The following is a 25,907-nucleotide window of genomic DNA, read 5'->3' on the forward strand; positions in this document are numbered from 1 at the left end:
TTCATTTTTACACTATGTAGTTATAGAAAAACTGCTTAACTTATGCCTCATTTTCTTCATAAGAATCCTAATCTCACAAGGTTGCTGTGAGGATCAAGTAAGAATATAAGCACAAAATCCTCATTAAAAAAACTAAATCTGGTAGTATGTTAGAAGGATTATATACCATTAGCAAGTGGGATTTATACTAGGAATGCAAAAATTTAACAAATGGAAACCAATCACACGATAATAAAGGACAAAAACATGATCATCTCAACGAACCCCAAAAAAGCATTTGACAGACTCCAAAGCACTTTTTAAAAAAATTATTTATTTTAAATTTATTTATTTTTTAATATTGGCCTTTATTTTAAAAGATAAATAGATCACACAAAACGTTACGTTAAAAACATGAGGGGGAAGCGGACTTGGCCCAGTGGTTAGGGCGTCTGTCTATCACATGGGAGGTCTGCGGTTCAAACTCCAGGCCTCCTTGACCCATGTGGAGCTGGCCCATGCGCAGTGTTGATGTGTGCAAGGAGTGCCCTGTCACGCAGAGGTGTCCCCCGCGCCCCGCGCAAGGAGTGTGCCCCATAAGGAGAGCCGCCCAGCGAGAAAGAAAGTGCAGCCTGCCCAGGAATGGTGCCGCACACACGGAGAACTGACACAAGATGACGCAACAAAAAGAAACACAGATTCCCATGCTGCTGACAACAACAGAAGAGGACAGAGAAGACGCAGCAAAGAGACAAAGAGAACAGGCAATTGGGGGGGGGGAAATAAATAAATAAATAAATATTAAACAACAACAACAACAACAAAACATGAGGTTCCCATATACCCCACTCCCCTCTAATGTACTTTCATAATCAAAACACTCAACAAACTAAGAATAAAAGGTAACTTCCTCCACCTGATGAAGGTCATCTATGAAAAAATGAGAGTTAACATCATACTTAATGGCAAAAGATCAAATCCTTTGCTCCAAAGATCAGGAACAAGACAAGGATGGCCATTCTCACCATTTCTACTCAACACTGTCCTGAATAGCCTAGCCAGGGCAATTAGGCAAGAAAAAGTAATAAAAGGCGTTAAGTTTGGAACAGAATAAGTACAACTTATCTCTATTTGCAGATGACATGATCTTGTATATAGAAAATCTAAAGGACACACAAAAAGAACTATTATAACTAAAAGTTCAACAAGGCTGCAGGATACATTATTACTGTACAAAAGTCACTTGTATCTCTAAACATTAGCAATGAACAATCTAGATGAAATTAAGAAAACAATTCCACTTACAATAGCATTAAAGAGAATAAAATATATAAAAATAAACTAGGGGAACTGATGTGGCTCAAGTTGTTAAGCACCTGCTTCCTACATGGGAGGTCCCAGGTTTGGTTACCAGTGCCTCCAAAAAAAGACAAAAACAAACAACAAGCAAAACAAATGAAAAAATCAACTCGGGGAACCAATGCGGCTCAGTGGCTTAAGTGCTGGTTTCCCATGTATGAGGGTCCCGGATTCAATCCCCGGCCCCTGGTACCTCAAAAAACAAACAAACAAAAAAACCAACTTAACAAAAGAAGTGCAAGACTTGAAAATTATAAAACATCACTGAAATAAATGAGCGACCTAAATATATGTAAAGACATCGTGTTGATAGGTTGGAAGGTTTAATATTGTTAAGATGGTAATACTTCTCTAAATCAGGGGTTCTTAACCTTTTTTGTTCCATGGACATCTTTGCCAGTCAGGTGAAAACTGCGGACCCCTTACTAAGTCCACTACTATACTATGTATTATTTAAATAAATATATCAAACCTGTACCACCATGTCACCACAAGAATGTTTTTTTAAAAATTTCATTTCAAGCTCATGGACCCCTTGTTAAGAACCCCTGCCCTAAATTGATCTACAGATTCTATGCAAGCCTATAAATATCCTAGCTGACTTTTTTGAAGAAATTGACAAACTGATCCTAAAATTCATATGGAAATACGAGCACCCAGAATTGTTTTGGCTAAAATAATTTTGAAAAAGAACAAAGCTGGAGGACCCATACTTCCAGATTCCAAAACCTATTACAAAGTTACAGTGTGGTACTGGCATAAGAAGAGATATATAGATTAATGAAATACAACTAAAAATCCAGAAATAAACCCTCACATTTAGGGATCTATTGATTTTCAACAGAGGTGCTAAAACAATTCAATGAGAGAAAAAAAGTCCTTTTAATTTACAGTGCTAGGAAAACTGGATATTCATATGGAAAAGAATGAAGTTGGACCTCTACCTCACACTATGTACAAAAATTAACTCAAAATAGATCACAGACCTAAACGTAAAACCTAAACCTAGAAAACTCCTAAACGAAAATACAGGAGTAAATCTTTGTGACCCTGAGTTAGGCAATGGTGTAAAATGTAAATATGACACCAAAATCACAAATGACAAAAGAAAAAAGAAAAAGAAAAAAGAAAAAATATAAATTGGATTTCCTCAAAATTAAAAACTTTTCTGCCTCAAAGGACACCATTAAGAAAGTGCAGCCTTTACCCTCGTTGCACCCAGAGAGTAAGATGGGTCACCAAAAGCTTTACTGGAGCCATCCGCGAAAATCCAGTCAGGGTTCCCGCTTTTGCCACGTCTGCTCAAACCAACATGGTCTGATCCGGAAATACGGTCTCAATATGTAATGCCATTTTTTTCCATCAGTACGGGAAGGATATAGGCTTCATCAAGTTGGACTAATCTTCTTTGAATGGACTGTCCAGGACATCTTCCTGACTAAACTATGTAGTTCTTTGTATATAAAATAAAACTAAAAAAACTGGGAAAAAAAAAAAAAAAAAAAGAAAGTGCAGGAAGCAGATGTGACTCAAGCAATTGGGCTCCTGCCTACCACATGGGAGATCCTGGGTTCAGTTTCTGGTGCCTCCTGGAGAAGGCGAGCTGGTGGAAGGGGCAGGCATGGCAAGCTGACACAGCAAGATGATGGAATAAGAGGCACAAAGAGGAAAGACAATGAGAGACACAACAAATCAGGGAGCTGAGGTGGCTCAAGCGAATGTGCGCCTCTCTTGCACATGGGAGGTCCCAGGTTTGGTTACTGGTACCTCCTAAAGAAAAGACAAGCAGACACAGAGCGCACACAGCAAATGGACACAGAGAACAGACAGCGACCACAAACAATAAAGGGGGTGGAATAATTAAATTAAATAATAAAATGAAATTTAAATTTTTTAAAAAAGAAAGGAAGTATAAATGACAACCCACAGAATGGGGTATAATATTTCTAACTCAAATATTTGAAAAAGGTCTAGTATCCAGAATACATAAAGGACTCTTACAACTCAACAATAAAAAGACAAATAGCCCAATTTTTAAAATGGACAAAGAACTTGAATAGACAGTTCTCTAAAGAAGATTTCCAAGTGGCCAATAAGCAAATGAAAAGATACCATGCTCTACGTTATTAGTCATTACAGAAATGCAAATCAAAATCAAAATGAGTTACCACTTTACACCCATTTGGATGGCTCTATTCAAAAGGACAGACAATAATAAGTGTTGGTAAGGACGTGGAGCAGTTGGAACCCTCATGGACTGGTGAGAATGAAAAATGGTACCACCACTTTGGAAAAGTTTGGTAACTTCCCAGAATGTTAAACATAGAGACTGCATATAACCTAGCAATTCCCCTCCTATGTAGATACACAAGAGAAATGAAAACACATGTCCATGTAAAAGCTTGTATATAAATGTTCATAGCAACATTATTTCTATGGTCAAATATGAAAACTTAAATGTCCAAATGATGAATGAATTAGCAAGAAGAGATACAGCCATACAATGGAATATTATATTCAGCAATAAAAAAAGAATGAAATACTACATATGCTAAAATACGGATGAACCTGGGAAACAGTATGCTAGGTGAAAGAAGACAGACACAAAAAGCCACGTGTTATGAGATTCCATTTAAAAGAAATGTCTAGAATGGGAAAATCCATATAGAGACAGAAAGTAGACTGATGTTTGCCAAGGGAGGAGGGGGAATGGTGAGTGACTGTCAATGGCTATGGGGCTTCTTACTAGGGTGATGAAAATGTTCTGGAATTAGTTAATGGTGGCGGTTGCTCACCTCGTTAATATACTAAAAACCACTGAATTACACTTTAAAAGGGTAAATTTTATGATATGTGAATTATATCTCAATAAAGCTGTTATAAAAAAAATAATATATGTGATAATACTCATAAACTATATAAAACTGCCAAGGAGGGATTATTATGATACAAAATAAATGGCTGTAGATTGTGAAGTCACAAAGGTAAGAGGAAGCAGAAATTATTCAATCAGCCAATTCACTAATCCTCAACCTTGTTTACAGGTATGGCAATTGCCCAGCCTGCTGTGTACTTTACATTTTTAAAGCATATCTCTGGATTTTAGGGTATATTTGTAATAATTTATCATCTCTGACCCATAAAGATATCTTAAAGATAAAATGCATGTGGGAATGGAACAAAATCCCACAAAAACCTACCCTATTACCTGGTTTCAGAAGTTTGTGTCTGTCTCATAGTCAAAACAAGCGAGATCTTTAGCTCAGTAATTATGTCCATCATTTCTTGTCTAAGATTACTTGAATAGCTTTACACCTCTCCCTGCTTTTTATTTGAACCTTTAGTCTAAATACCAGAATCTTTGAAAGGTGTGTCAGATATGTCAGCATTCCCCCATCATCTTGAGTGATTATTCCTTCTGTATTTTTAAAACACATTTACACGTGGGTTAAGTATATACCTAAAAATATTTAATCTCCACAACCCCAGCACAGAGCTGGCACATCAACTAGGGATGAATTAATTACCAAGTAAAATGCAAAGGTAGATTAGAAGGAAGAGATTCCTTATCTCTACCAAACTGTCTAGTGCAGACAGTAAGCACTCCAGGTATGGGCTGAGGTGCCTGTACTCTGTCTTTACAGTAAAGCATTATGCTGCTGCATAGTTCCTGGGTCTTATGCAGGCGTCATTCCAACAAGTCTTTCTGTTTCCTAAAGGGAACCTTCCATGTTGTCTCTATCAACTCCCCTAAGGAATCTAGAAGAGAGATGAACAAGAAAGGACATGGCGTATAAGACTGGGGAGAGAGGGAAAAAGAAGCTCCTGTTCCACTGGGCTTTCTGCTGCCAGCTAGTTATCTTGTCCTTCCTCCCCCATGTCTCCCTGAAGCTGCAAGCTCCCAATCTCTGAGTTGGTAATCTTTCTGCCCCAGCCAATTTCTTTTCTAATCTTGAGGCTTTCATATAAAAGGCTCTCCATGAGATTCAGATAACGACAGGCTGGCCAGCCAAATAGATGAGAGAGCTCCCACCAGGGAGAGAGGCAGCCCATTCAGGGGAAAAAAGATGGAGGAGCTAAATTGTATCAGAAGGAGGTAAATCCCCAAAGCTGGAAAGAGCTGTCAAAACAGTATGCCCTAGGGGAACCCAAGCAGAGGCAAGGAAGAAAAGGAAAACTAAGTCAACTGAAGAGAGGCCTCCATCATCACCCCCCAGACCCTTCCTTCCTCCCAAGTATGTGGTGAAATAAAGTAGGAAAGTGCTCTGAAGAATAAAAACATTGTAAATGCCTGGTATTGTATGGACTATTATATTAAGTGGATTCCCAACCTTTGCCCAGTTTATATCCTGCTTCTTCCAATAGCATCCTATTAAAACTCACCAAGTATTTAATCTCCAAGAGAGGAAATGAAATAAACCACTCTCAGGGAAGAGCCCTTGATGACATAAGTATCAATTTAGAGGCAGTGGCAGATCAGCAGGGTCACATGCAGGGACAGCATCAGTTTTACATTTGCCTGCACTCTTTCTTAATCAAGGAAAAGATAACTTTAACGTTAAAACCATTTTTGAAGATCCTTTTTGCTGTCTTTCCTAGCTACCCTCCCATTCTTTTGCTTAGTGTTGCTTCCACCTAAGCCCTATTTCTCAGAACCCTGTCCTCACAGATGTACATGCACATATGTAAACTCACACACACACAATTTTCCCAGGTGGAAGTGGTGTAAATAATCAAAACAGCAGAAGCAAGACCATGGGAAGAAAACAAAGCTAGGAGTCCCAGGTAGCCACGGTGACTTAGAGAAAGTAGGGCTAGAAAGGCAGAAGACACAGATTTCATCCGAGTTCAGTTTCTTCAACAAAGACTGGAAAGTAGAAGGCAATTGCTGAGATCAGTACTGTGGGGCTCCTTGGAGCCTTGGGTGGTTACGATGGTCAATCAGGGGCCAGACCAGATGTCCTTCGCAAGAAAGGAGACAAAAGCCCAGGACTTAGAATCAGAGAACTAGGTTCACTGCAAATGTGATTTAAAGTCATGACTCCTGTGAGCTTCGGTTTCCTCAATTATAAATGAGAATAACAACAGTAACAACTGTATATCAGAATGACTTAAATTATTTTCCAAAAATCAGTAAAATGCTGGATAAATACTAATTGCCATTATGACTTCCCTCTCCCTTCCCTTCTATAAACCTTTATTGCTGGATGAAATACTGTGGAGAGAACAAAGGGGTGAAGAACTTGGGTTTCCCTAAAATGCCGGGTGGACTAGGTTTAGGGGTGAGTCTGTTTGAAAACCTGCAAGAATCTTTAACCAAGAGAAAACCCATCAACACTTCAAAAGCTCCCACTGGACATTTTAGTAACTTATTTCAGATAGCTGACTGATACCACTTTAAGCGCAGAGCCCAGTTATAGGTACTGGGGGAGTATTTCTAGATTTGAGAAACACAAGAAAATATAATCATGCAAAAATCAAATGGGCCCTACATAGTAGGATATATAGGAAAAAGATGAAATCCAAATCAAGGAGAGTTTTAGTCAGGGACCACTTCACTAGTAAGGTTTGAAACATTTTATTTGAAAGAGGGGAGAGACAAAAATTAACGACAAAAGGATTAAGCAATTGTGGCAAATTTTATTTTCCAAAAATAACTGAAACAATACTTTCAATCCCCCATGCTCTTCACGATTCTTGTCACTCCCCCATCAAGAGGTAGAGTCTACATCCCCTCCCCTTGATCTTGGGCAGGTCTTTGTGACTCTCTCAACTAAGACTATGGCTGAGGTGGCACTATGTGACATCTGAGAGATGCCTGAGGAATTCCAGCTGTTCCAGCCCCAGGTGCCCGAGTCTTCCCAACAGAGGTGCGAGATATGTGGGTGAAGAAGCCTTTGAAGCTCAGGCCTAATAGGACTGCAACAGCCTGAGAGACCCCAATGGAGAAAAATTGCTTAGCTGAGCTCAATCAACTCTAGAACCATGAGCAAAATAAATGATTGGCATTATGTTAAGCCACAGTTTGGGGGTGGTTGGTTTTGCAGCAATGGATAGCAATAATAAACTGTGCAAAGGCTCAAATGTCAGGAATGGTTAAGTCACATTCAGGGACTTATGCAACTAGAGACTATAAGATATGAGGTATTAATGAGACAACAATAAGAGCTCACATTTATTGAGCTCTTAACCATGTCAGGTATTCTACTAAGCAATTTATTATTTTTTTTTAAAGTTTTTTTTTAATCCCCTACCCCCCATTCCCCCCATTGTCTGCTCTCTGTGTTCATTTGCTGTGTGCTGTTCTGTGTCTGCTTGTATTCTCATCAGGCAGTTCCAGGAACCGATCCTGGGACCTTCTGGAGTGGGGGAGAGGTGATTACTCTCTTGCGCCACCACAATTCCCTGCTCTGCTAGGTCTTCTTATTTTCTCTCCTCTGTGTCTCTTGTTGCATCATCTTGCTGCGGCAGCTCTCTGCGTCGGCCAGCACTCCTGCGCAGGGTGGTTTTCCCACACTGGGCAGCATTCCCACGCAGGGTGGCACTGCTGCTCTGGGCTGCATTTCTTAGTGGGCCGGCACTATGTGTGAGCCAGCCTGCCATGTGGGCCAGCTTGCCCTCACCAGAAGGCCCTAGGCATTGAACCCTGGATCTCCTATATGGTAGACGGAAGCCCAGATGGTTGAGCCACATCCGTTTCCCTCTACTAAGCAATTTACATGCATTATTTTATTTAATTTTTGCAAGAACCCTATGAAAGAAATACTAATTTTCGCATTTTCCAAAGGGAAAAACTGAGGTTTAAAGGGGTTAAGTAATGGGAAACCCAAGACCTATGTGACACAAAAGTCACACTCCTAACACCTAGACTATACTGTGACATGTGGTGAGTAGAATTTTAAGGGAGTGACTCAGGTACTACAGATTACATAATACTGGGTTTGGATGGATCTCAGAGGTCAAATCCAGCTTTCCCACTTTACATGAAACTGAGACCTAGAGTGGTTAAGCACCTTAGCTTAAAGTTGCAACCATTCCTGAAAAATAAAAAGACAGCTGAATTTAAAAATGGGCAAGAGATGTAAATACACTTTCTCCAAAGAAGATATACACAAATGGTCAAAAAGCACATGAAAAGATGCTCAACATCATTAGCCATTAGGGAAATGCAAATCAAAACCGCAATAAGATAGTAAGATACATCCACTAGGATGGCTATAATTAAAAAGGCAGACAACAAGTTGGTGAGAATATAAATGCTACAGGCACTTTGGAAAACAATTTGGCAGTTCCTCAAAATGTTAAACAGAGATACCATATGATCTAACGATTCCCCTCCTACGTATATACCCAAGAGAAAGAAAATATATGTCTACATCAACTTGTATACAAATATTCATAGCAACATGATTCATAACAGCCGTGGAACCAACTCAAATGTCCATTAACTGATGAGTGGATAAACAAAATGTGGTACAACCAAACAATGAAATATTATTTGACCATAAAAAGGAATGAATTACTTATATGTGATACATTATGCTAAGTGAAAGAAGCCAGGCACAAAAGGACACATATTGAATGATTTCATTTATATAAAACATCTGGAATTGGCAAATCCAAAGAGCCAGAAAGTAGATTAATGGTTGACAGGGAATGTCAGGGGTGGATGATGGCAGATGGCAAATGACTGCTGAAGTATATGGGGTTTCTTTTTGGTGTTGAAAATGTTCTGGAATCAGCTAGTGATGATGGTTGCACCACTGTGCATATACTAAAAACCACTGAACTATATGCTTTAAAGGGGTAAATTTTATAGTATGAATCATATCTCAATAAAGCTATTAATATAAAATTGCTGTCTGTTCATTTAATAAATCTTCACTGAGCATCCTTCCACTACATACAAGGCACTGTGCAGGAACCATAGTATACACAAAGATAAGCCCTTGAAGAGCTTAAAGATGCCACACTGCTTAGGGGAAGAGTGCTGAGTCATTTTGAGGAAATTTTTATTCTTCCCCCTCATTGAACTTACTTGGCGTGGCCCCTGAGTGCCAAACTCTTTCCCCACCATTAACTAACCAGGAGGCAAAGAGAGAGAGGGGAGCTATCCTCTTTTTGGACAGTGAATGCAACTTCAGGTTGCAAGGAGACTATCCATGCACAAGATTTTATTGGGAAGAGAAAGAAAAACTCAGGACTTGACTCTTATCAATCTTTTTTTTTTTTTAAATAAGTGGTTCTCAACTGGTATTCTTTATTTTTCTTATTTCTCCCCCCTCTCCCCACCCTCCATTGTCTGCTCTGTGTCCATTTGCTGTGTTCTTCTGTGTCTGCTGTATTCTCATTAGGTGGCTCTGGGAACCCATCCTGGGACATTCCGGAGTGGGAGAGAGGGGATCATTCTCCTGCGCCACCTCAGCTCCCTAGTTCGCTGGGTCTCATATTGTCTCTTCTCTGTGCTGCTTTTTTGTTGCGTAATCTTGCTGCGTCAGCTTTCCATGTGGGCAGCACCACTCCTGGGTGGTCTGTTCTCCTGAGAGGGGCTGCACTCCTTGCACGGGGGCCTCTCCTTGCATAGGGGGCACCCCTGTGCGAGGTGACCCTCCTTGCACATGGCAGCACTCCATGTGGGCCAGCTCACCACATGGACCAGGAGGCCCTGGGTATCGAACCCTGGACCTCTATATGGTAGGTGGAAGCTCTATCCGTTGAGCCGTATCTGCTTCCCATCAATCTTTCTTGGAGGAAACTTTACTACTGTCAAGCAAACCTGATGTCTGGGTCCCTCACAAGACTTAGACATTTTTACCTCTAAGCCTTGGCCAGGAGTACAGAAGAATGAAAACAGCACTAGGCTAGGGTTCAGTAGGCTCAGGTTTAAAAAAAAAAAAATCACAGATCCATTACTTAATGGCTTAGGGATCTTAGGCAAGACACTAAGCCTCCCTGTGTTTGTTTCCCCATTTATAAAATAGGAATGAAAATACTTGTTCTGACTATCTCAAATGAGATAATGGACAGAACACTTTACCAACTATATATTGTACTGCAAAAAACCAAAGTAATATCACCATTATTGCACTCTTATCTCAGTTTTAAAATGTCTCTCCTTCTCTCCTGTCAATCATGTCTTCCCCTACTTTAAAAACTGACTTCTCTTGACTCCAACCTTTCCTTTAATCTGTCACATCTCTACTCTAGACTCTCCTCCAGCAGTTATTAACCCAGCTCTTACTATATTCATTTATGCCTTGAGTCATAGCTACTACTAATAATGTTATATATTTACTCATCTATCTTCTTTCAATAGAACCTGAGTTCCACTGAATCCCCAGTGCATAGGACACTGCCTAACATTTGTATTTAATAAATATGGTGAATGAATAGAAAATTCTTATATCCCAGACCAAAAAATAGGAAGTAGGGCAAACAAAACTTATGAGAATTCCATGTTGAATATAGCTGGAGTAGTCTCTCCTATGTCTTGCTCAACCTGCCATGCCTCAAGTTCAGGACTAGTGAAAAGGTACATCTCCAGGCAAGAACTGAAAGCCGGAGTTTATCTTCTAGCCCCAGGCTAGAGAACTAGGATTTCCTCTAGGTTAAATATCCTAAGACCTGAAGCGGATTTGGGAATTGCCAGGCCTTGTCCTGCTCCTACCATTATCACCTGATCCACACTTATAACTAAGACTCCTAAGGCTACTGATCTGGAGAATTCGGGGGTTTTCTAAAAATGATGAGAAATGACTGATTCACAGGGCAAAAAGAAACCTAAGAAAAGCAGGAGAACAGGGAGTGACTAAAGGTCAGCAAATCCTTGGCAATTTCAGCTGTATGATCCTGAACCCAATTTCAAGGGAAGTGACAAAGTCTCACAAAGAGCCATCTCAAAACAGCAACTGCAGAACAGCACTGGGTCCCCGTTCCTACTCCTTGAGCAGTGAAGCCAGTGGTGGAGGTATGGGCTGTCACAAGAGGAGGACTACTCCGTGGAAGTATGTTCTAGAGGTGGAAATGTGTTCTAGAAGTGGAAACAGTTCTAATGGGGGAAGCTCTTTGAGTGCAGGAATCACATTTTAAGAGCTCTACCAACATTTTAAGAGCAAAAATCAACATTCCAAGGAAACATCCCACTGGAAAATTCAGAATCTGGGATCAGTCTGGGGAATGAGGTCAGGAAATTAATAATCTCACTAAATTCAAACCTGAATTATTGAAATTATGCATATTTGATTTTGACATTTACTGAAAGATCTGCTTTCTGATTTTTATTTTTTGGTTTTAGTTTACAGTGAAGTTACAAAAAATCCTGACCCTACAAACCCACCACCCTTAGAGATTCTCCAGCAGATAGGATTTATCTGCATCTGTTCCAGAGGCGGACCATGAGGAGCAAAGCAAGAGTTTGCAGATGAGGAGCCCAGAAATTCTTCTTTAGTTAACTCCCTGGTTCAATTAAAGTCATTTAACCAATACTGATGGAATCTATGTCAGGCACTAAGCTAGGTGTTAAGGTTAAAGAGGTAAGAAAGTGACTGGTTTTTACTCCCAAGGGGTTAACAATCTACTGAAGAAATTCACAAGAGGGTGAAACCACTCACACAGAAGCTATGGAATATAGTTAACAACAAAAGGTCAGTAATACGAGCATAAGAAGAGCTGATTAAGAGCACAGATATCTTATGGCAGAGGCCCTCAAAATATGGAATGTAGTGGCAGCATCACCTAGGGGAATTGTTAAAATCACAGGTTCTCAGGCCCCAGCCCAAACATACTAAGTCAGAAATCTGGGGGATGGAGTCCCAACAATCTGTGTTTTAGGGAGCTCCCCAGGTGATTCTGATCTATAATAAAAGTGAGAACCTCTGACTTAGGGCACCTATTCCTTCCTACCTTGAAAAAATAAACCCTAAGTCCTATTGACAAGCACCAGGGCTACATTGTAATTTCTCTTCTTTCCAACCAAACTTCATTAAAGAATTGACTTGAAAAATAAACAAATTTTTAAAAAACTGACTTGACTGTTTATCATTTCCTCAACTTCTCTTCTCTCTACAACCCACTGCAAACTGGCTCCTGCCCTGACCACTGCCCAGAAACCATTTGCCAAGGCCATGAACATTCTCCTAGTTATAAATCCAGACATTTCCCTGTCCTTTTCCTCCTTGACCTCTTGGGAGCACTGGACACTTTTGACCACTCCCTCCCTTCATTTCTGAGATTCCTCACTGCCCTGGCTTCCTTCTGTTTCTGTCACTCCCTCCCAGTCTTGTCTGTGGGATCCTCTTCCTTTGCCTTACTTCAGGGTTCTGGTCCAGGGCCCTCTTCTCTTCTTAATCTGTGCCCTGTCCCTGGATAATCTCATGCTTTGATTATTCTGTCCAGATGTTGATGCCCTGCAAATTGATTATCTCAGATCACCCTCTTGACTTCCAGATCTATACATTCAGTTGCCTGCTGAACATCTTGCCTTGGGTCCTTAAGCACATCAAACTCAATATGTCCAACACAGGACCTTGCCCATGCCTTTCCTCAATTGTGTTCTTCCTCTAGGATTTCCTTTTTCATTGAACAATACCACCCAGCAACCCAAGCACTGGGATGCCATTCTTGCCCCATACTCTCCTTCATATCCCCTTCCATATAATCTCTTCTTTAATCTTTAATCCTTCATTTTTCCCACCTCCAATGTTAGTCTAATAGAATCTGCCCTCCTGCCCGCCTTGCCAAGACTACTGCAATGGTCTCCTAATCTATCTTCCCTCTCTCCACTCTTTCATTCATTCAATCCAGTGTCCACCCTGCAGATGATCCTGTTTATATTTTAAAGACTATCTCATCATGTCACTCCCTGCTTAATATCTTGCAGTGGTCCTCCTCTGTCCCCAAGATAAAGACCAAAACCTCTAACCCAGATTACATCATCTTCAGGTCTTGATTCCTGCCTATTCTCCATTTCATTTAGTCTCTTCTTGATCTATGGTTTGCTATAGATCAGAGCTACTTTAATTTCCACAACCCCATGCTACCATGTTCTTTCTTGCCTTCAGGTTTCTGCAAATGTTGTTCCCCTCCTGGACTTTCCCTTTCTCCAACCTGGCTCTCATTTTCAGGTCTCAATGAAAATGTTTCTCCTCCAGGAAACATTCTTTAGGTGTCCCTTCTATGTGCTTCAACTGGTAACATCGGAATATATTTAGGATGCTATTATACAACTCCTTACTTCTGTCTCTCCCCACACAACCATAAGCTTTTTGAAGGCAGAGTATGGAATTCATTCATGCTAAATCCTTACTGCTTAGTATAACGCCAGGTGAAGATTCATTAAATGGACCAAACTTGTTATATGAGGAGCTGTATGAATTTTCCTAAACCTAAGACCCTGTTCCTATAAAGACACTGAAACCCTAGTGATTTTTGCCTTGTTCCTAGGGCTCTAAAGAGAAGAGGGTCTGTGGTTTTAGCCTCATACAAGAGCCCATTCACAAAGCTATTTACTACACTCTCTCCTTCACCACCCCCCAGAACAACAGTGGCCTTTCTCTTGCAGCAGCAGTCTCTTGGAGGGAAGCTTCTGAGGGCCCTGCTCTGGGAGATGAATGGGGCCAGCCCGGGACAGGCAGGACAATGGCAGGGTAGGCCCTGTGCCCATCAGACCCCTGCAGGGAAAGACAGCCCGGAAGCCACTCCGCCAATGGGGAAATCCCCAAAGCTCAAGGAAGCTGAAGGCAAGCAATCCCAACAAGGCTGCTCTGTCCCAAGAAGGAACATCAAGTCCCCAAGACCCAGCACCAATAAGAACAAGGAGGGATTCTTGGTCTCAGTGCCTGGCAGCAGTGCTTAGAGCTGTTTTCTTGAATTCTCTTGATTAGGCATGGAGGGAATCAGAAATGTCGAGGATGAGCTACTACTGTTTGAGTCAGGAAAGAGCAGGTATGGAGTACACCTTTGTATAAAGAGAACTTTATTACACTCTAGAAGACAATCTAGAAAAAATGAGGAGACACTGCTCTTGAAACTTGAACAACAGGATAAGACAAAATAACCAACATAAAATGGAATGGGATAGCTCCACCATTTATTTAAAAGCATTTACCATGCACTAAGCATTCTGCTAGAACTTTTACATAAATTATTTTATAGAAACAAAAGATAACAGAGTCCAACTGCTGTATATGCACAGTGAAAAGGGACTGCTGAAAAATAAAAATGTGTAGGGTTTTTTGTTATTAACCAGAAAAGGTTTTATTGAAGGAAATGAGACTAATGGAATTGAAGGGGAGAAGAAAACACTTACACGAAGGAATGGAAGAGTGAAGTGGGCCCAGGAAAGAGGCTAGTCTAGCTGCAGCAGGTGGTCGGGTACATTAATAAGGCAATTAGTGGGATGTAGACTGAACTGAAGGAAATCATGAACCCCAAGTTGGAGAATTTAAGCTAGAAAGGAAAGACATGGTACACTGGATTTCTGGCAAAGAAGAATCTGCCTTAGAAAGAGATTTTTTTTTTTTAAAGGAGGTACCAGAGATTGAACCCAGGAGTTTATACATAGGAAGAAGGCGCTTAACCACTGAGCTACATTCACATCCCAATGAGTTTTTTTCCCCTTGTTTTTGTGTTTAGGGGGTACCAGGGGTTGAACTCATGACCTTGTAAATGATAAGCTTTATCATTCACCTTGTAAATGATAAGCTGACACTCAACCACTTGAGCCACATCTCAGAATAAGTTCTTTTTTTAAAAAGATTTATTTTTCTCCCCTCCCCCCACCCCATTGTCTGCTCTCTGTGTCCATTCACTATGTGTTCTTCTGTGTCTGCTTGCATTCTTGTTAGCGGCACCAGGAATCTATGTTTCTTTATGTTGCGTCATCTTGCTGCATCAGTTCTCCTGGGCAGGCTGCACTTTTTTCACATGGGGCACACTCCTTGTATGCATCAGCACTGTGCGTGGGCCAACTCACCACATGAGTCAGAAGGCCCTGGGTTTGAACCCTGGGCCTCCCATATGGTATGCGGATGCTCGATCAGTTGAGCCAAATCCGCTTCCCCAGAATAAGTTCCTTAATCACTTGATTTTTAACTATGGTCCTGTATTTGCTGTAAATGTTTCCATGACCTTGGCTGTCAGTTCTTACTTTGAAATAGCCAAAGGCCTGAGGGTATACCAAGCACAGGTCTACAACTGGCAAGTGAAGAGAATTCAGGCCAGTCTAGGGTCTGCCAAACCAAACGCCTTAACTATATTCAACATATGCTCAGCAGTATAGAATTCACAAAATGCTTTTACATAAACCCTATACTTTCCTCCATTATGCCTCTAGGATAGTTCTGGCATAGATACCTCTCTAGCCCTGGAGTCTGGCCTGCTATGTTGGAATGGACATGGTTAATTAATTAGGATTCATCATATGTGCTAATCCCTTCAATTCATGACCCAATTTACTAAGAGAATTTAGTAGAGATCTGACACTCACTCCCCCATTTAAAAATTTAGGATACTGGCTGTATTGAAGAACTCTGAAATGATCTGGGAGAAATGGCCTACCCTAAGGATCTTAGCAAGGTAAGTATCATTTAATGTTGTGTCCAGTGAGTTGCAGGGTACCAATGGGAGATGAAATGGCTTTTAATGATGGTTCTAGTCTATCAATAACACTACTCTTCTTCTGGTCCACCAGTCTCAAAATTTTTGGAGTCGAATTTGACTCAACTCTAACATACCATGTTGATTTGCCTTCCCAGATATCTTTCAAACCCTGACCCTCTTAATTCCTACTATCACAACCCTTCTGAATTCCGTAACTCATCATCTTTTTCCAGGATTGTTGCAAAAACTCCCAGCTGGCCCTATTTTTCAATCTATATAAAGATATCAGAATTCTCTTTTACATCATCATATAAATAAACCTTCACTGGCTCCTTTTTTTCCTAGCACCTCAAATCTGAATGCCTTTATCCCCACCCCACCCCCACCTTGTCAATCTAATTTATCTCTGCTCTTAAGTACTGTTACCATTCCAAGACCACACCATACTTGGTTCTACACAGAACTTTTGCTTACGTTGTTTCCACTGCCTGAAACATCCTCTTCTCTTTCTTCCATCTAAATAATTCTATCTACCCCTCTTCTGGCTACTCTAATTAGTACCAACCTCCCACTCTTCCACTCTCATCCTTGTACAATATTGGTATACATCAAGATTCATCAATTATTTGCTATTTTTATATTGTTTTGTGTTGTCTGTTAATATTTCCCAACTAGAATGTAAGCTCCACATGTTTCCTTATCTCCCAGAGCCATCTGATAAATATTTGTTGTCCAACAAAATGACTGGATGTGCCACAGTGCTGACGATCAAGGTCATCACTAGGAAGGCAGCTAGATTACTTCCCTCCATGAGTGGAAGCCAGGCCACAATATAGGACTACAGATCCCATCACATATAGTAGGTGCTCCCAAATACCGGAGAGAAGGGAGTAAGGGCTAGAAATCAAGACTCTGAAATCTCTTCACACATTCATGTCTTAGTTTACAATTCTTTAGAATGAGGAGGAAAATCTCAAAGAAGTCAATAAAAATGATAGAGGGAAGAGGATGTGGCTCAACAGATAGAGCATCTGCCTACCATATAGGAGGTCCAAGCGTTCAATACCCAGGGCCTCCTGGCTTGTGTGGTGAGCTGGTCCACACACAGTGCTGCTGCACGCTAGGAGAGCTGGCCCATGTAGGGATGCCCCCATGTAAGGGTGACCCCTGCGCAAGGAGTGGCCCCTGCTCAAGGACAGCCACCCTGTGTGAAACCACAGCCCACCCAGGAGTGGTGCCACACACATAGAGAGCTGATGCAGCAAGATGATTCAACAAAAAGAGATACAGATCCCCAGTGCTACCTGATGAGAATACAAGCAGACACAGAAGAACATACAGTGAATGGACATAGAGAGTAGACAACAGGGGGGAGGGTGTGTGTGTGTGTGTGTGTGTGTAAATAAATAAATCTGAAAGAAAATGACAGAAGGTGAGAGCGCAGATGTAGCTCAGTGGTTAAGCGCCTGCCTCCCACATACAAGGTCCCGGGTTCAATCCCCAGTACCTCCTTAAAAAAAAGTTAGAGAGATACTAGTGCCTAAAGGGCCCATGTTGAAATCAGAATTGAAAGATAATAAAATAGCTTTAAATTGTAGCAAAGTAAAGTTTGAGATCTTAAACCTTCTAAATTCTACTCCAAATCCAGTAGAGGCCACAGATTCCCATCTCTCCTCAAGTTTCCACATCACTATATTTCTACTTTCCTGTCCCATTTCACCAGGCAGATCTATTTCCTAGTCTTTTCAAACTTACATTTTCACTAGCTTCTGCAAAGGACAGTTGATTCCTGAAAAAAAGTCCTGGTTCACTGAGGGAAAGGACATCACACAGCAAGTTTTTGGAGGCTCAAAGAATCTAACAGCTAGAAGGAATCAAATCTTAGAGGCTGGCTAGCCTAATTCACTCATTTTTCCAAGGTTAGTCACCTAATTGATAGCAAACCCAGTGCCAGGACCCAGTTCTACTAACCCAGATCCTGTTGTTTCCCCCTCAGAACTCCAAATCTCCTTCCAGGAGATCCAACATTACTTTTAATAAAGTAATGATTATTGTTTTGAGACCAGAACCAGCACCTTCTCTGGTTGTTTCTTCATGGAGAGGAGAGGCTTTGGATGCCAGTGCCAGGTCTATCCATGCTTGGGTCTTTTTCCAATAGAGACTGAGAAAAGTTAGAATGCACAGTCCATGGGGAAAAGCGTTTCTAAGTCACATGATAAATCTTGCAATTAAGTTTCAGAAATAACAAACCTATAAAATGGATTTCAATAATATGCCACCATGAAGGTGTGAACAGATTCTGTTAATGTAGATTAGAATCATTCCTCTCTTATTTTTTTAATAGAATGTCACAGTTAACAAAGCCCTTTCACAAACGTCAGCATCCTAGACCTTTAAGACTGTAAGGGACAGGGAAGTGGCTGCGGCTCAATCAATTGCTCCCGTCTACCACATGGGAGGCCCTGGGTTTGCACCCCACCGCCTCCTCAGGAAGGCAGCGTCGCCTTCACAGGTTGGCCACGGAGAGCCGCCAGCCCACAAGTGCCGCGGAACACCAACTCAACAAGGTGACCCAACAAAAGGGGAGACAAGTAAAAACACAGAAGAGTGCACAGCGAATGGACAGAGAAAGAGAGAAAAAACAAACAAGCCACGGTGGGGAATAAAACCAAAACCAAAACCAGCAAAAAAACTGGAAGGGACACTGCTCCAAAATTCCCAAACTCTATTCCATCAAGGTTGAGCTTTCAGAACTCTTTATACTAATTTGGAGATTAGCTATATCGCCCCTTTATGAAATATCTCTCTTAAAAATTTTTAATGAACTCATATTGTCATTTAATTTTTTCAAATTTTTTGTTTACTCTCCTAAACTGGAGGACAAAAACTCTGTCTGCCAAGTACCTTGACTATAAAAAACAATCTGTTAATCAAAGGGTGCTCTTTCAGAAATGATTCTGAGTTAATGAAAGTTAAGCTTAGCCTGCTCCTGCTCATAATGGTGACTGTCCACCAAACGCTTCATCTGCAAAAACACTGGCCTCTCACCTCATACCCCTAGAGAGAAACAAGGGTACCTTTTGGAAAAGATTCAGCATTTCAGAGGACTTACCACAAGTAGCCCTGGATCTCTGCCACTGTTCTGGGAAGTCAACCTTCTAAACTAAGTAAAAGCACAGCTGAATGTCCGCTGATTTCTTGATCCCAGAGCTCAATAAGGAACGGAAGCCGTGGTGGGAGGAGTTCATGGCTCCCTCCCTCCCCACCACGTTCCCAGATAAACCCAATCAGCCTCAGTGACTCTGTACCTCAGCTACGTAAATGAGCTTCAGCATCTCTTTTCTATAAATCCTTCCCTCAGCCTAAAGGCGCTTTCCTAGGACAGACCTGTTCACCACTCCCCTCCCTTCTTCCACATACCCCGCATGTGAGATTTTGCCTCTCCTAGAAAGGAAGACTGCAGTCTAGGGGAAGGTTACATTCGATCTCAGTTTTCTGATGAAGGAAGAGTTGCTGGGTCTGGGTTTATTTTGAAAAAGGAAAATCACATGCTTCTAAGACAAGGAACGGCCAAAGATCATAAAACAAAGCCTTTCCATCCCCATCACTGAAAGACATCTAAGTGAGCTAAGACAGCCGAAGTTCTCTCCCATATGCCAAAATTCCTGGGAAGAAGCTACAACCTTCCTCCTCCACCTAGTATCATCACCGAACCCTGACCACTGGAAAAGTACTCTTTCTTTCTAATCTCATGTCCTCCTGCATGAGTACAGAAGGCCTGTTTACTCTTGTTAAATTCTTCAAATTCATGGAAAGATCTTTCAGCCATCCTTACTTCGTTCTGGGCTACTAAGCTCAGAAAGTAATGCATGAAGCTAAATCAAGTTCACGAGTTTACCTTCTAAAATTTATACAGCGTGTAAGGGTTTGGAAAACAATATGAAGCATTATCTCATTTGATCTGTTCCTTTCAACAGCCCTGTGAAAGAGGTGGGGTAAATATTATAATCTTCAAATGACACACTATGTGCAAACATTTGTAAACTACAAAATACTTTACATAAATGAGCTATTGCTCTACATTGAGGAAATCAGACGAGGTAAGTAACTTGCCCAAGGTCACACAGTTAAGAGGTAAAGCCACGGCTCAAACCAAGAAGCTAATCACCTTTGAACAGAGAAAAGCTGTTTCTTGGAAGCCAAACTCCTAACATAGTTAGTTATCTCAAAAACATTTTGCCATGGGGAGCTAGACAGATATATATATATAGATGACTGAGTGAAACTCACTACTACTCTTGTAAAAATAATTTCAGAATCACTATCTCTGTTTGCAGTACCAAACAGTTTTAGAAACTCTTTAAAGGAACATATACTAATGGGTCATTAATTGTCCATGCCCAAAATATGAAAAAGCACCAAACAATTAAACTTCAACCCATCTTTCAATAATATCTGAGTAACATTAAAATATGAAAATTAGTCACAATACTTCATGTTTTCTATGAACTCACACGAGTCATTTCCAAGCAGGGGTAAAACTCCATCAAATAAACATTCCAAAGCCTTCTTTACTTGGAGCCACAATGCCTCTCCAAATATAGGCATTTGGGGGCACAGCCTCCCTCCTCAGTTATCGTCTAGAAAATGCACATCACCTGGAAGCCTTCTTTAATTGCCATTACTTGCCCATATTTGAAATTAACACATGAATGTTGGAACAACCTGAAATGAAAGATTTTATATTTGCTCACATGTTCATTCATTCCAACATTTATTTGTCAAATACTTATTGAGCACTGGCCACATGCACGGCACTGAGGTAGGCAAACAGGATATAATGAAGCAAACCAAACAAAGCCCCTGCCTTCATGGTGCTGACAATCCAGTGTTGTTTTTACGTGGTCGTAGGAGCCAGATGTGTTTCCCAGTTACCCAATTAAATTATATGCTCTGTAAGCAAGAACTGTATACTTTAATTTCTAAAATGCTCTTTTATAGCACCTTATACTACATTCTATACACAGAGAACTGACAAACTAAAAGAGAATCCCTCCAGTACGGTGTAAAATTATAAATTATTTAAAAACCCAAAGGGTAATAAAACTGGGATGTCAAAAGGTCCAAAAGAATGAGCCTACAAAGGGGCAAGATCCAATGCAGGTGGAGATACCTAGAAGGAGGGGATCCTGGACCCCAGAACTCACCCTCGTAATTGGAAAGAGAATTGGGGAGGGGTAGAATGTGGAATGCTTTTACTAGGCAAGCTGCATTAACGCAGAAGAAAATAGTGCTTTAACTCCAGATGGGTACACAGGAATACCTTGATTGCTGAAAAGGAGCTTCCCCTACCACCAAAGAGAGAGAGAATAAAAATGGTACCCCACACATTTACAAGACACCCCCCTGCATTCTGTAGGACCAGCATACAAACCTAGTTTCTAGGTGTGGGGCAATGAAAGGAGCCATGGATTGAGAATTAGAAGACTTGTGTTTGAGTCCAGCTTTTGCCATTTGTCAGGCAAGATGGCACTGAGCAAGTCAGGTATCCTCTCTGAGCCTCAATTTTCTCTTCGGTAAAATGGGAATAAAAACCTCCAATTTGTCTATCTCATAGAAACACTGTGAGAGTCAAATATTAATAAGATATTGCTACACAAATCCTGAGATGATCATAAAGACAAACTCCCAGAAGAGCTTCTCACTTCAACCCAGGAGCTCCCATTGCCTCTTTCTTCTTGCACCCCAACCCCAATACCTGGCTTTCCACCTTTTCATATCCCTGAATTCACAGAAGTAGTTCACCATCCAAGTCTCAAAAAGGCAAACACACTAATTTCCCAAGCTCCAAGAATATAAAAAAGGGAAGAGGAGAGATGTAAAGCATTTTAACTCCTTGCCTCGACATGCCTCAGTTCTCCTTTTACAAGGGTCAAACTACAGAAAGGCTGACAGAGAGGGGAGACCGGGTGGCTCAAACCAGCCACACAGACATCATGTCCTTTGTGGTTGTCTGCCTTCTCTCCACTGCCAAATCAGGTCCCAGTCTGGGCACTGCTGAACTAATCCAAACAGGACTCTGAGGCAATACAGAGATTAGCGTTTGGGAGGATTTTATGCAGTTTAGGCTACATTCCACAGCCAAAAGGAAATTATTATTAGCATGGATAACCAAAGGTTAACAACTGGACTTGGATAGAGCAATTGCTTACTTACAAATATTCCCCCATCTCTCCAAAAATCTTTTTTCCAGGCCCACTTTCATTGGCTTTTTCAATCCTCCATCTACCCATCTATTCAGTTAGGATGTGTGAAGCACCTACAAATCCTCCCACCCCAAGATTCTCAAGGAAGGAGAAGGGAAGGAGGGAAAAGGCAGACACCTTACAAAGTTTGTACCAGTCCTTTAGAGTGAAGATTTACAAACACGGGGTAAATGATACCAGTGATAGAGGAGGGCTTACAGACTCTTGGCGGGGGAGGAACGTCATGTGCTCAGAATCTAATGGGTCAGTGCCTTTGCCCATCAGGCCTAAGAGGCCAAAACAGCTTCCACTCTAAGCAGAGAGGAAGCCCATTGTGCAGCCAAGCTTATTAAAAACGGTTGAGAAAATTGAAGCTAAAACATCAACCAGCTGACAAGTCTCAATTTAAACCCTAAGCCTTGGGGAGTGGATGTAGCTCAAGTGGTTGATCACCTGCTTTGCATGTACGAGGTTCCAGGTTCCATCCTCCGTACTCCTAAAAAGAACAAAAAACCCCAAAGCCTGGAGAAAAGGAAATCCTAATATGATCTATGCATTTTGGGGCCAGTGGTAAAAACCAAGACTTGGGTGGGTGCAAAGGGTGTTTCTGTCCCATCGTTTGGGCCAAGAAATGGGATATATCCCATCAACAAGCCCCACTATTCCCTAACAACCAGCCTAATAGAGGCCCTCAGTTGAAGCCACCTTAACACATGCCCCACTGGGGTCCTTCCCCCCAGCATCTCCAACACCTAAAACCAGTCCCAATCCATCCCTGGGGGCTCACATGACCAGGCTTCTGTCTGCCTCTCACACCTGGCAAGATGGGGACCCCAATTCAGCCTAACCTGGCAAAAGTCAACGGTGCCTAGAAGCATTTCCCCCTCCTTCCTCTCCCCTGATTCCACTGCTCATTGCTTGCATTAAAGAAAAACTGAATCAAAAGCTATGTTTTGCAAATGGACACACACAGATGGAATATAAACACAAATGCCCAGACGCTCCCCAGAGACCCAGCGCTCCTATCCCACCAATTCCCCAGGGATTCTAAGAACCACAGCCCATCCAAGCCCTTCTTTTGCAAACCTTTTATCAAAATGGAACACCTTCCCAACCGGTCTTTCCTTTAGTTAAGTGTTGAAAAATCAAATTATCAGCAAACCTACCTGTCTATACTCTGGGGTAACCTTACACTCATGGTTTCTCCGTGCGTCCACAGTTCCAGAATTCTGTATCTTTGGTGTCTTGATCAGGAACGAATCACTTGCAATTTTTAAGAAATGGGAGAGGAGGGCCTCCCAACTTGAAGATTGAATCTTTTTTCCTCCAGCTCTCAGGACCCTGGTAACTGAAGCTCCATTCTACTTCTACCAGTTAACATGGTCTCCTTTCTTAACCTCCTTTCCCCCTCCCCCCCTAAAAAAAAAAGAAAGGAAGAGAGGAAAAACTATGACCTTCTTAGAAACCAAAAACCCAACCACAAAATCTTTTCAAGGTTAGCACTAAGGGCTAAAAAATGAATCACAGAAAGAAAGTGACTTCAAAATATCAGTCTTCACTGTAAAATACAGATAAAAACCATTCTTTTAATCCAGTTTCCCCAGCTGTCCTTCTGTTGGCAAGGGAGCCTCAAGCTCCAAAGGGAAAAAAAAATTCTGGTGTCCAATGCTTAAAACGACAACAACAGATATATTTGGGGGTGGCGGGGGGTGGTGGAAGATGAATAATCAGAACTGGCCTTGGAAAAAATTTCTCAGCTGATGTGCACTGTAAAAAAATAAATAAGCCCATACAACAGTATGTACACAGCAGCACTCCTTCCAAGTCCTGTGCAAGCCTAGGAACCCAAATTTATAGATTTCCTTTTTAAAAAAATCTTTCACATTAAAGGCTTTGAAATTCTTAAATGAGCCAATCGCACCAAAAAAAAAATTTTTTTTTCAAAGAAAACACCTGAAATTCAATGCTGTTTTACCTTTAAAATGGAAGCAATAACCACAAAACAGAGAATCTCTGAAAATATTCTCCCCTTTTTTTAAACTTGCAGGTATCTCCACCTACCTACCGCAGCCAGGTTCTCAGACCCAGCCTACGTTAGGCCTTTTTCTGAAAGATAATTTCCTGAGTTAGTTCTGCTGTTTTGCTCCTCCACATCCAAGCTCTGAAATTTCCCCCTGCCTCAGCCTCCATGAAACGGGGATTCGCTTCCTCCCGTTCCCTCTTCTCTCCCTCTCTCTTGGCCAGAAAACAACTGCTCCCTTATTATAATTATTACTTTGGATTATTATTGTGGATTTGAGTTCGGGGTGGGTTTTTCCTCCACACCAGCCTCGGATCGCCTCGCTTCTCTCGGCCTCGCTCTTTCCTCCCTTTCCGCCCCTTTCCTGATCTCGCAGGCAGGAGCCCACTGTGCTCCGCGCAGGACCGCCGGCCTGGCCTCCGGCTCCCGGCCCGGCTCGCCCCACACCCGACCGCCGTGCTCCGGCCTTTGCCGCCGCTCCGGAGTCCAGGCTCGAGTGCAGGCAGGGAAGGCGGCGGCGGCGGCGGCAGGCCGGCGCGGGCAGGGGTCCGGCTCCCGGCGTCGCGGCCGCACTCGCCTCCTTCCGGGCCCCTTCCCCCTCGCCTCGCCGCTCGCTCGGGCGCAGGCCCGGCTGGCCGCCCCCTCCCCGCGCTCCCCTCCCTCCTCCTTCCCTGCGAGCCTTTCTCCTTCCCTCGTTCCTGCGGGGGGCGGGGCCGCAGGCTCCTCCTCCTGCCGGCGCGGCCCTCCGGCCTTTCCTCTCACGCCCCGGCTGGGGGCGGGGGTCGGGAGGCGGCCCGCTCGGCCCTTCCTCGGGTCCTGCCGACGCGCCTCGCTGCCCGCTCCCCTGCCGGCTTCCCAACGTGCCCTTCCCCCCTTCGACCCTCGTCGCCGCACCCCGGCCGGTCCCCTCCGCGGCCTCACGGTCGCCGCCCCTGCCCCTCCGCGCGGCCTAGCCGGTCCTGGGCTTAGCCGCATCCCCGGCTTTTCCCGGCCTGGCCTGCGGGCGACCCCGGCCGGGACCCCGCGGGGCAGCGCCCCGCCCTCCTCCTCGCCGCTAGCGCTCGGGTGCTTCTCGCGCGTAGTTCCCTGTGCTCCAGACGGCGACCTTTGTTTCTTACCCCCTGCCTAACCTCCTCCGCCCCTGCCCCGGTGCCTGGCGCCCCACACGCCCTCCGACGCGAACAGGTTTTACCTTTTTGCGTTCACCAGCATCACCCCTGCTCTCCCACCGCTTCTGTTCACCCTCTCTCCTCCTCTTTCCTGATCTTAATGTTTAAAGGATTTGTCGTGGCTTCCTTCCTGCGTGCCAGGAGCTCTTTTAACTCTTTCCCCCGTCCCCGTGGCTCTCCACACTTCCAATACACACCAGTAGCGGAAGACCCTTCGCAGTTCCCCCTCCCGCTGGCTTCGGCATCTTAATACCGGGCTCTGTAAGATGTATTTGAACTCGATGAAAAGGCTTTACAGAACAATTTAATGTTCGTAACTTCCTCTCCTAGAATCACAGTTTCCAAATCTTTCTTAAGTAACATGTCATTCGTCAGAAGGTTCCAAGAGTTTGGATTAAAAATAAGGTAAAAAGGAAACTTTATTAGGACTGGATTGTGAACATTGTCTTCTTACCTAAATAAATGCTATTTTTAAATGTCCTGCAGGCAGTGGTGTGTTTGCGTATGTTCTCTGCCTTTCACACCACCTTGGTTGTG

The 25,907-nt window shown here is 42.5% G+C and overlaps 1 protein-coding gene across 23 annotated transcripts in view; it reads right to left on the reverse strand.

The window, feature by feature from the left end:
- Positions 1 to 25,597, reverse strand: part of ARHGEF11 (Rho guanine nucleotide exchange factor 11) — a 116,518-nt gene extending 90,921 nt beyond the window's left edge. For 13 of the 23 annotated variants that reach the window (XM_058309907.2, XM_058309917.2, XM_058309916.2 and 10 more), the window contains exon 1: positions 23,348 to 24,799. In XM_058309907.2, the coding sequence (XP_058165890.1) occupies positions 23,348 to 23,379 (32 nt within the window). In that variant the 5' untranslated portion in view covers positions 23,380 to 24,799. Of the gene's footprint in view, positions 1 to 23,347; positions 24,801 to 25,393 lie in introns of those variants that run through there. The other 10 variants (XM_058309904.2, XM_058309911.2, XM_058309909.2 and 7 more) reach the window with 8 other exon arrangements.
- Positions 25,598 to 25,907: the final 310 nt, after the last annotated feature.

This window comes from Dasypus novemcinctus, chromosome 13 (assembly GCF_030445035.2).
Source record: "Dasypus novemcinctus isolate mDasNov1 chromosome 13, mDasNov1.1.hap2, whole genome shotgun sequence".
NCBI lineage: Eukaryota > Metazoa > Chordata > Mammalia > Cingulata > Dasypodidae > Dasypus > Dasypus novemcinctus.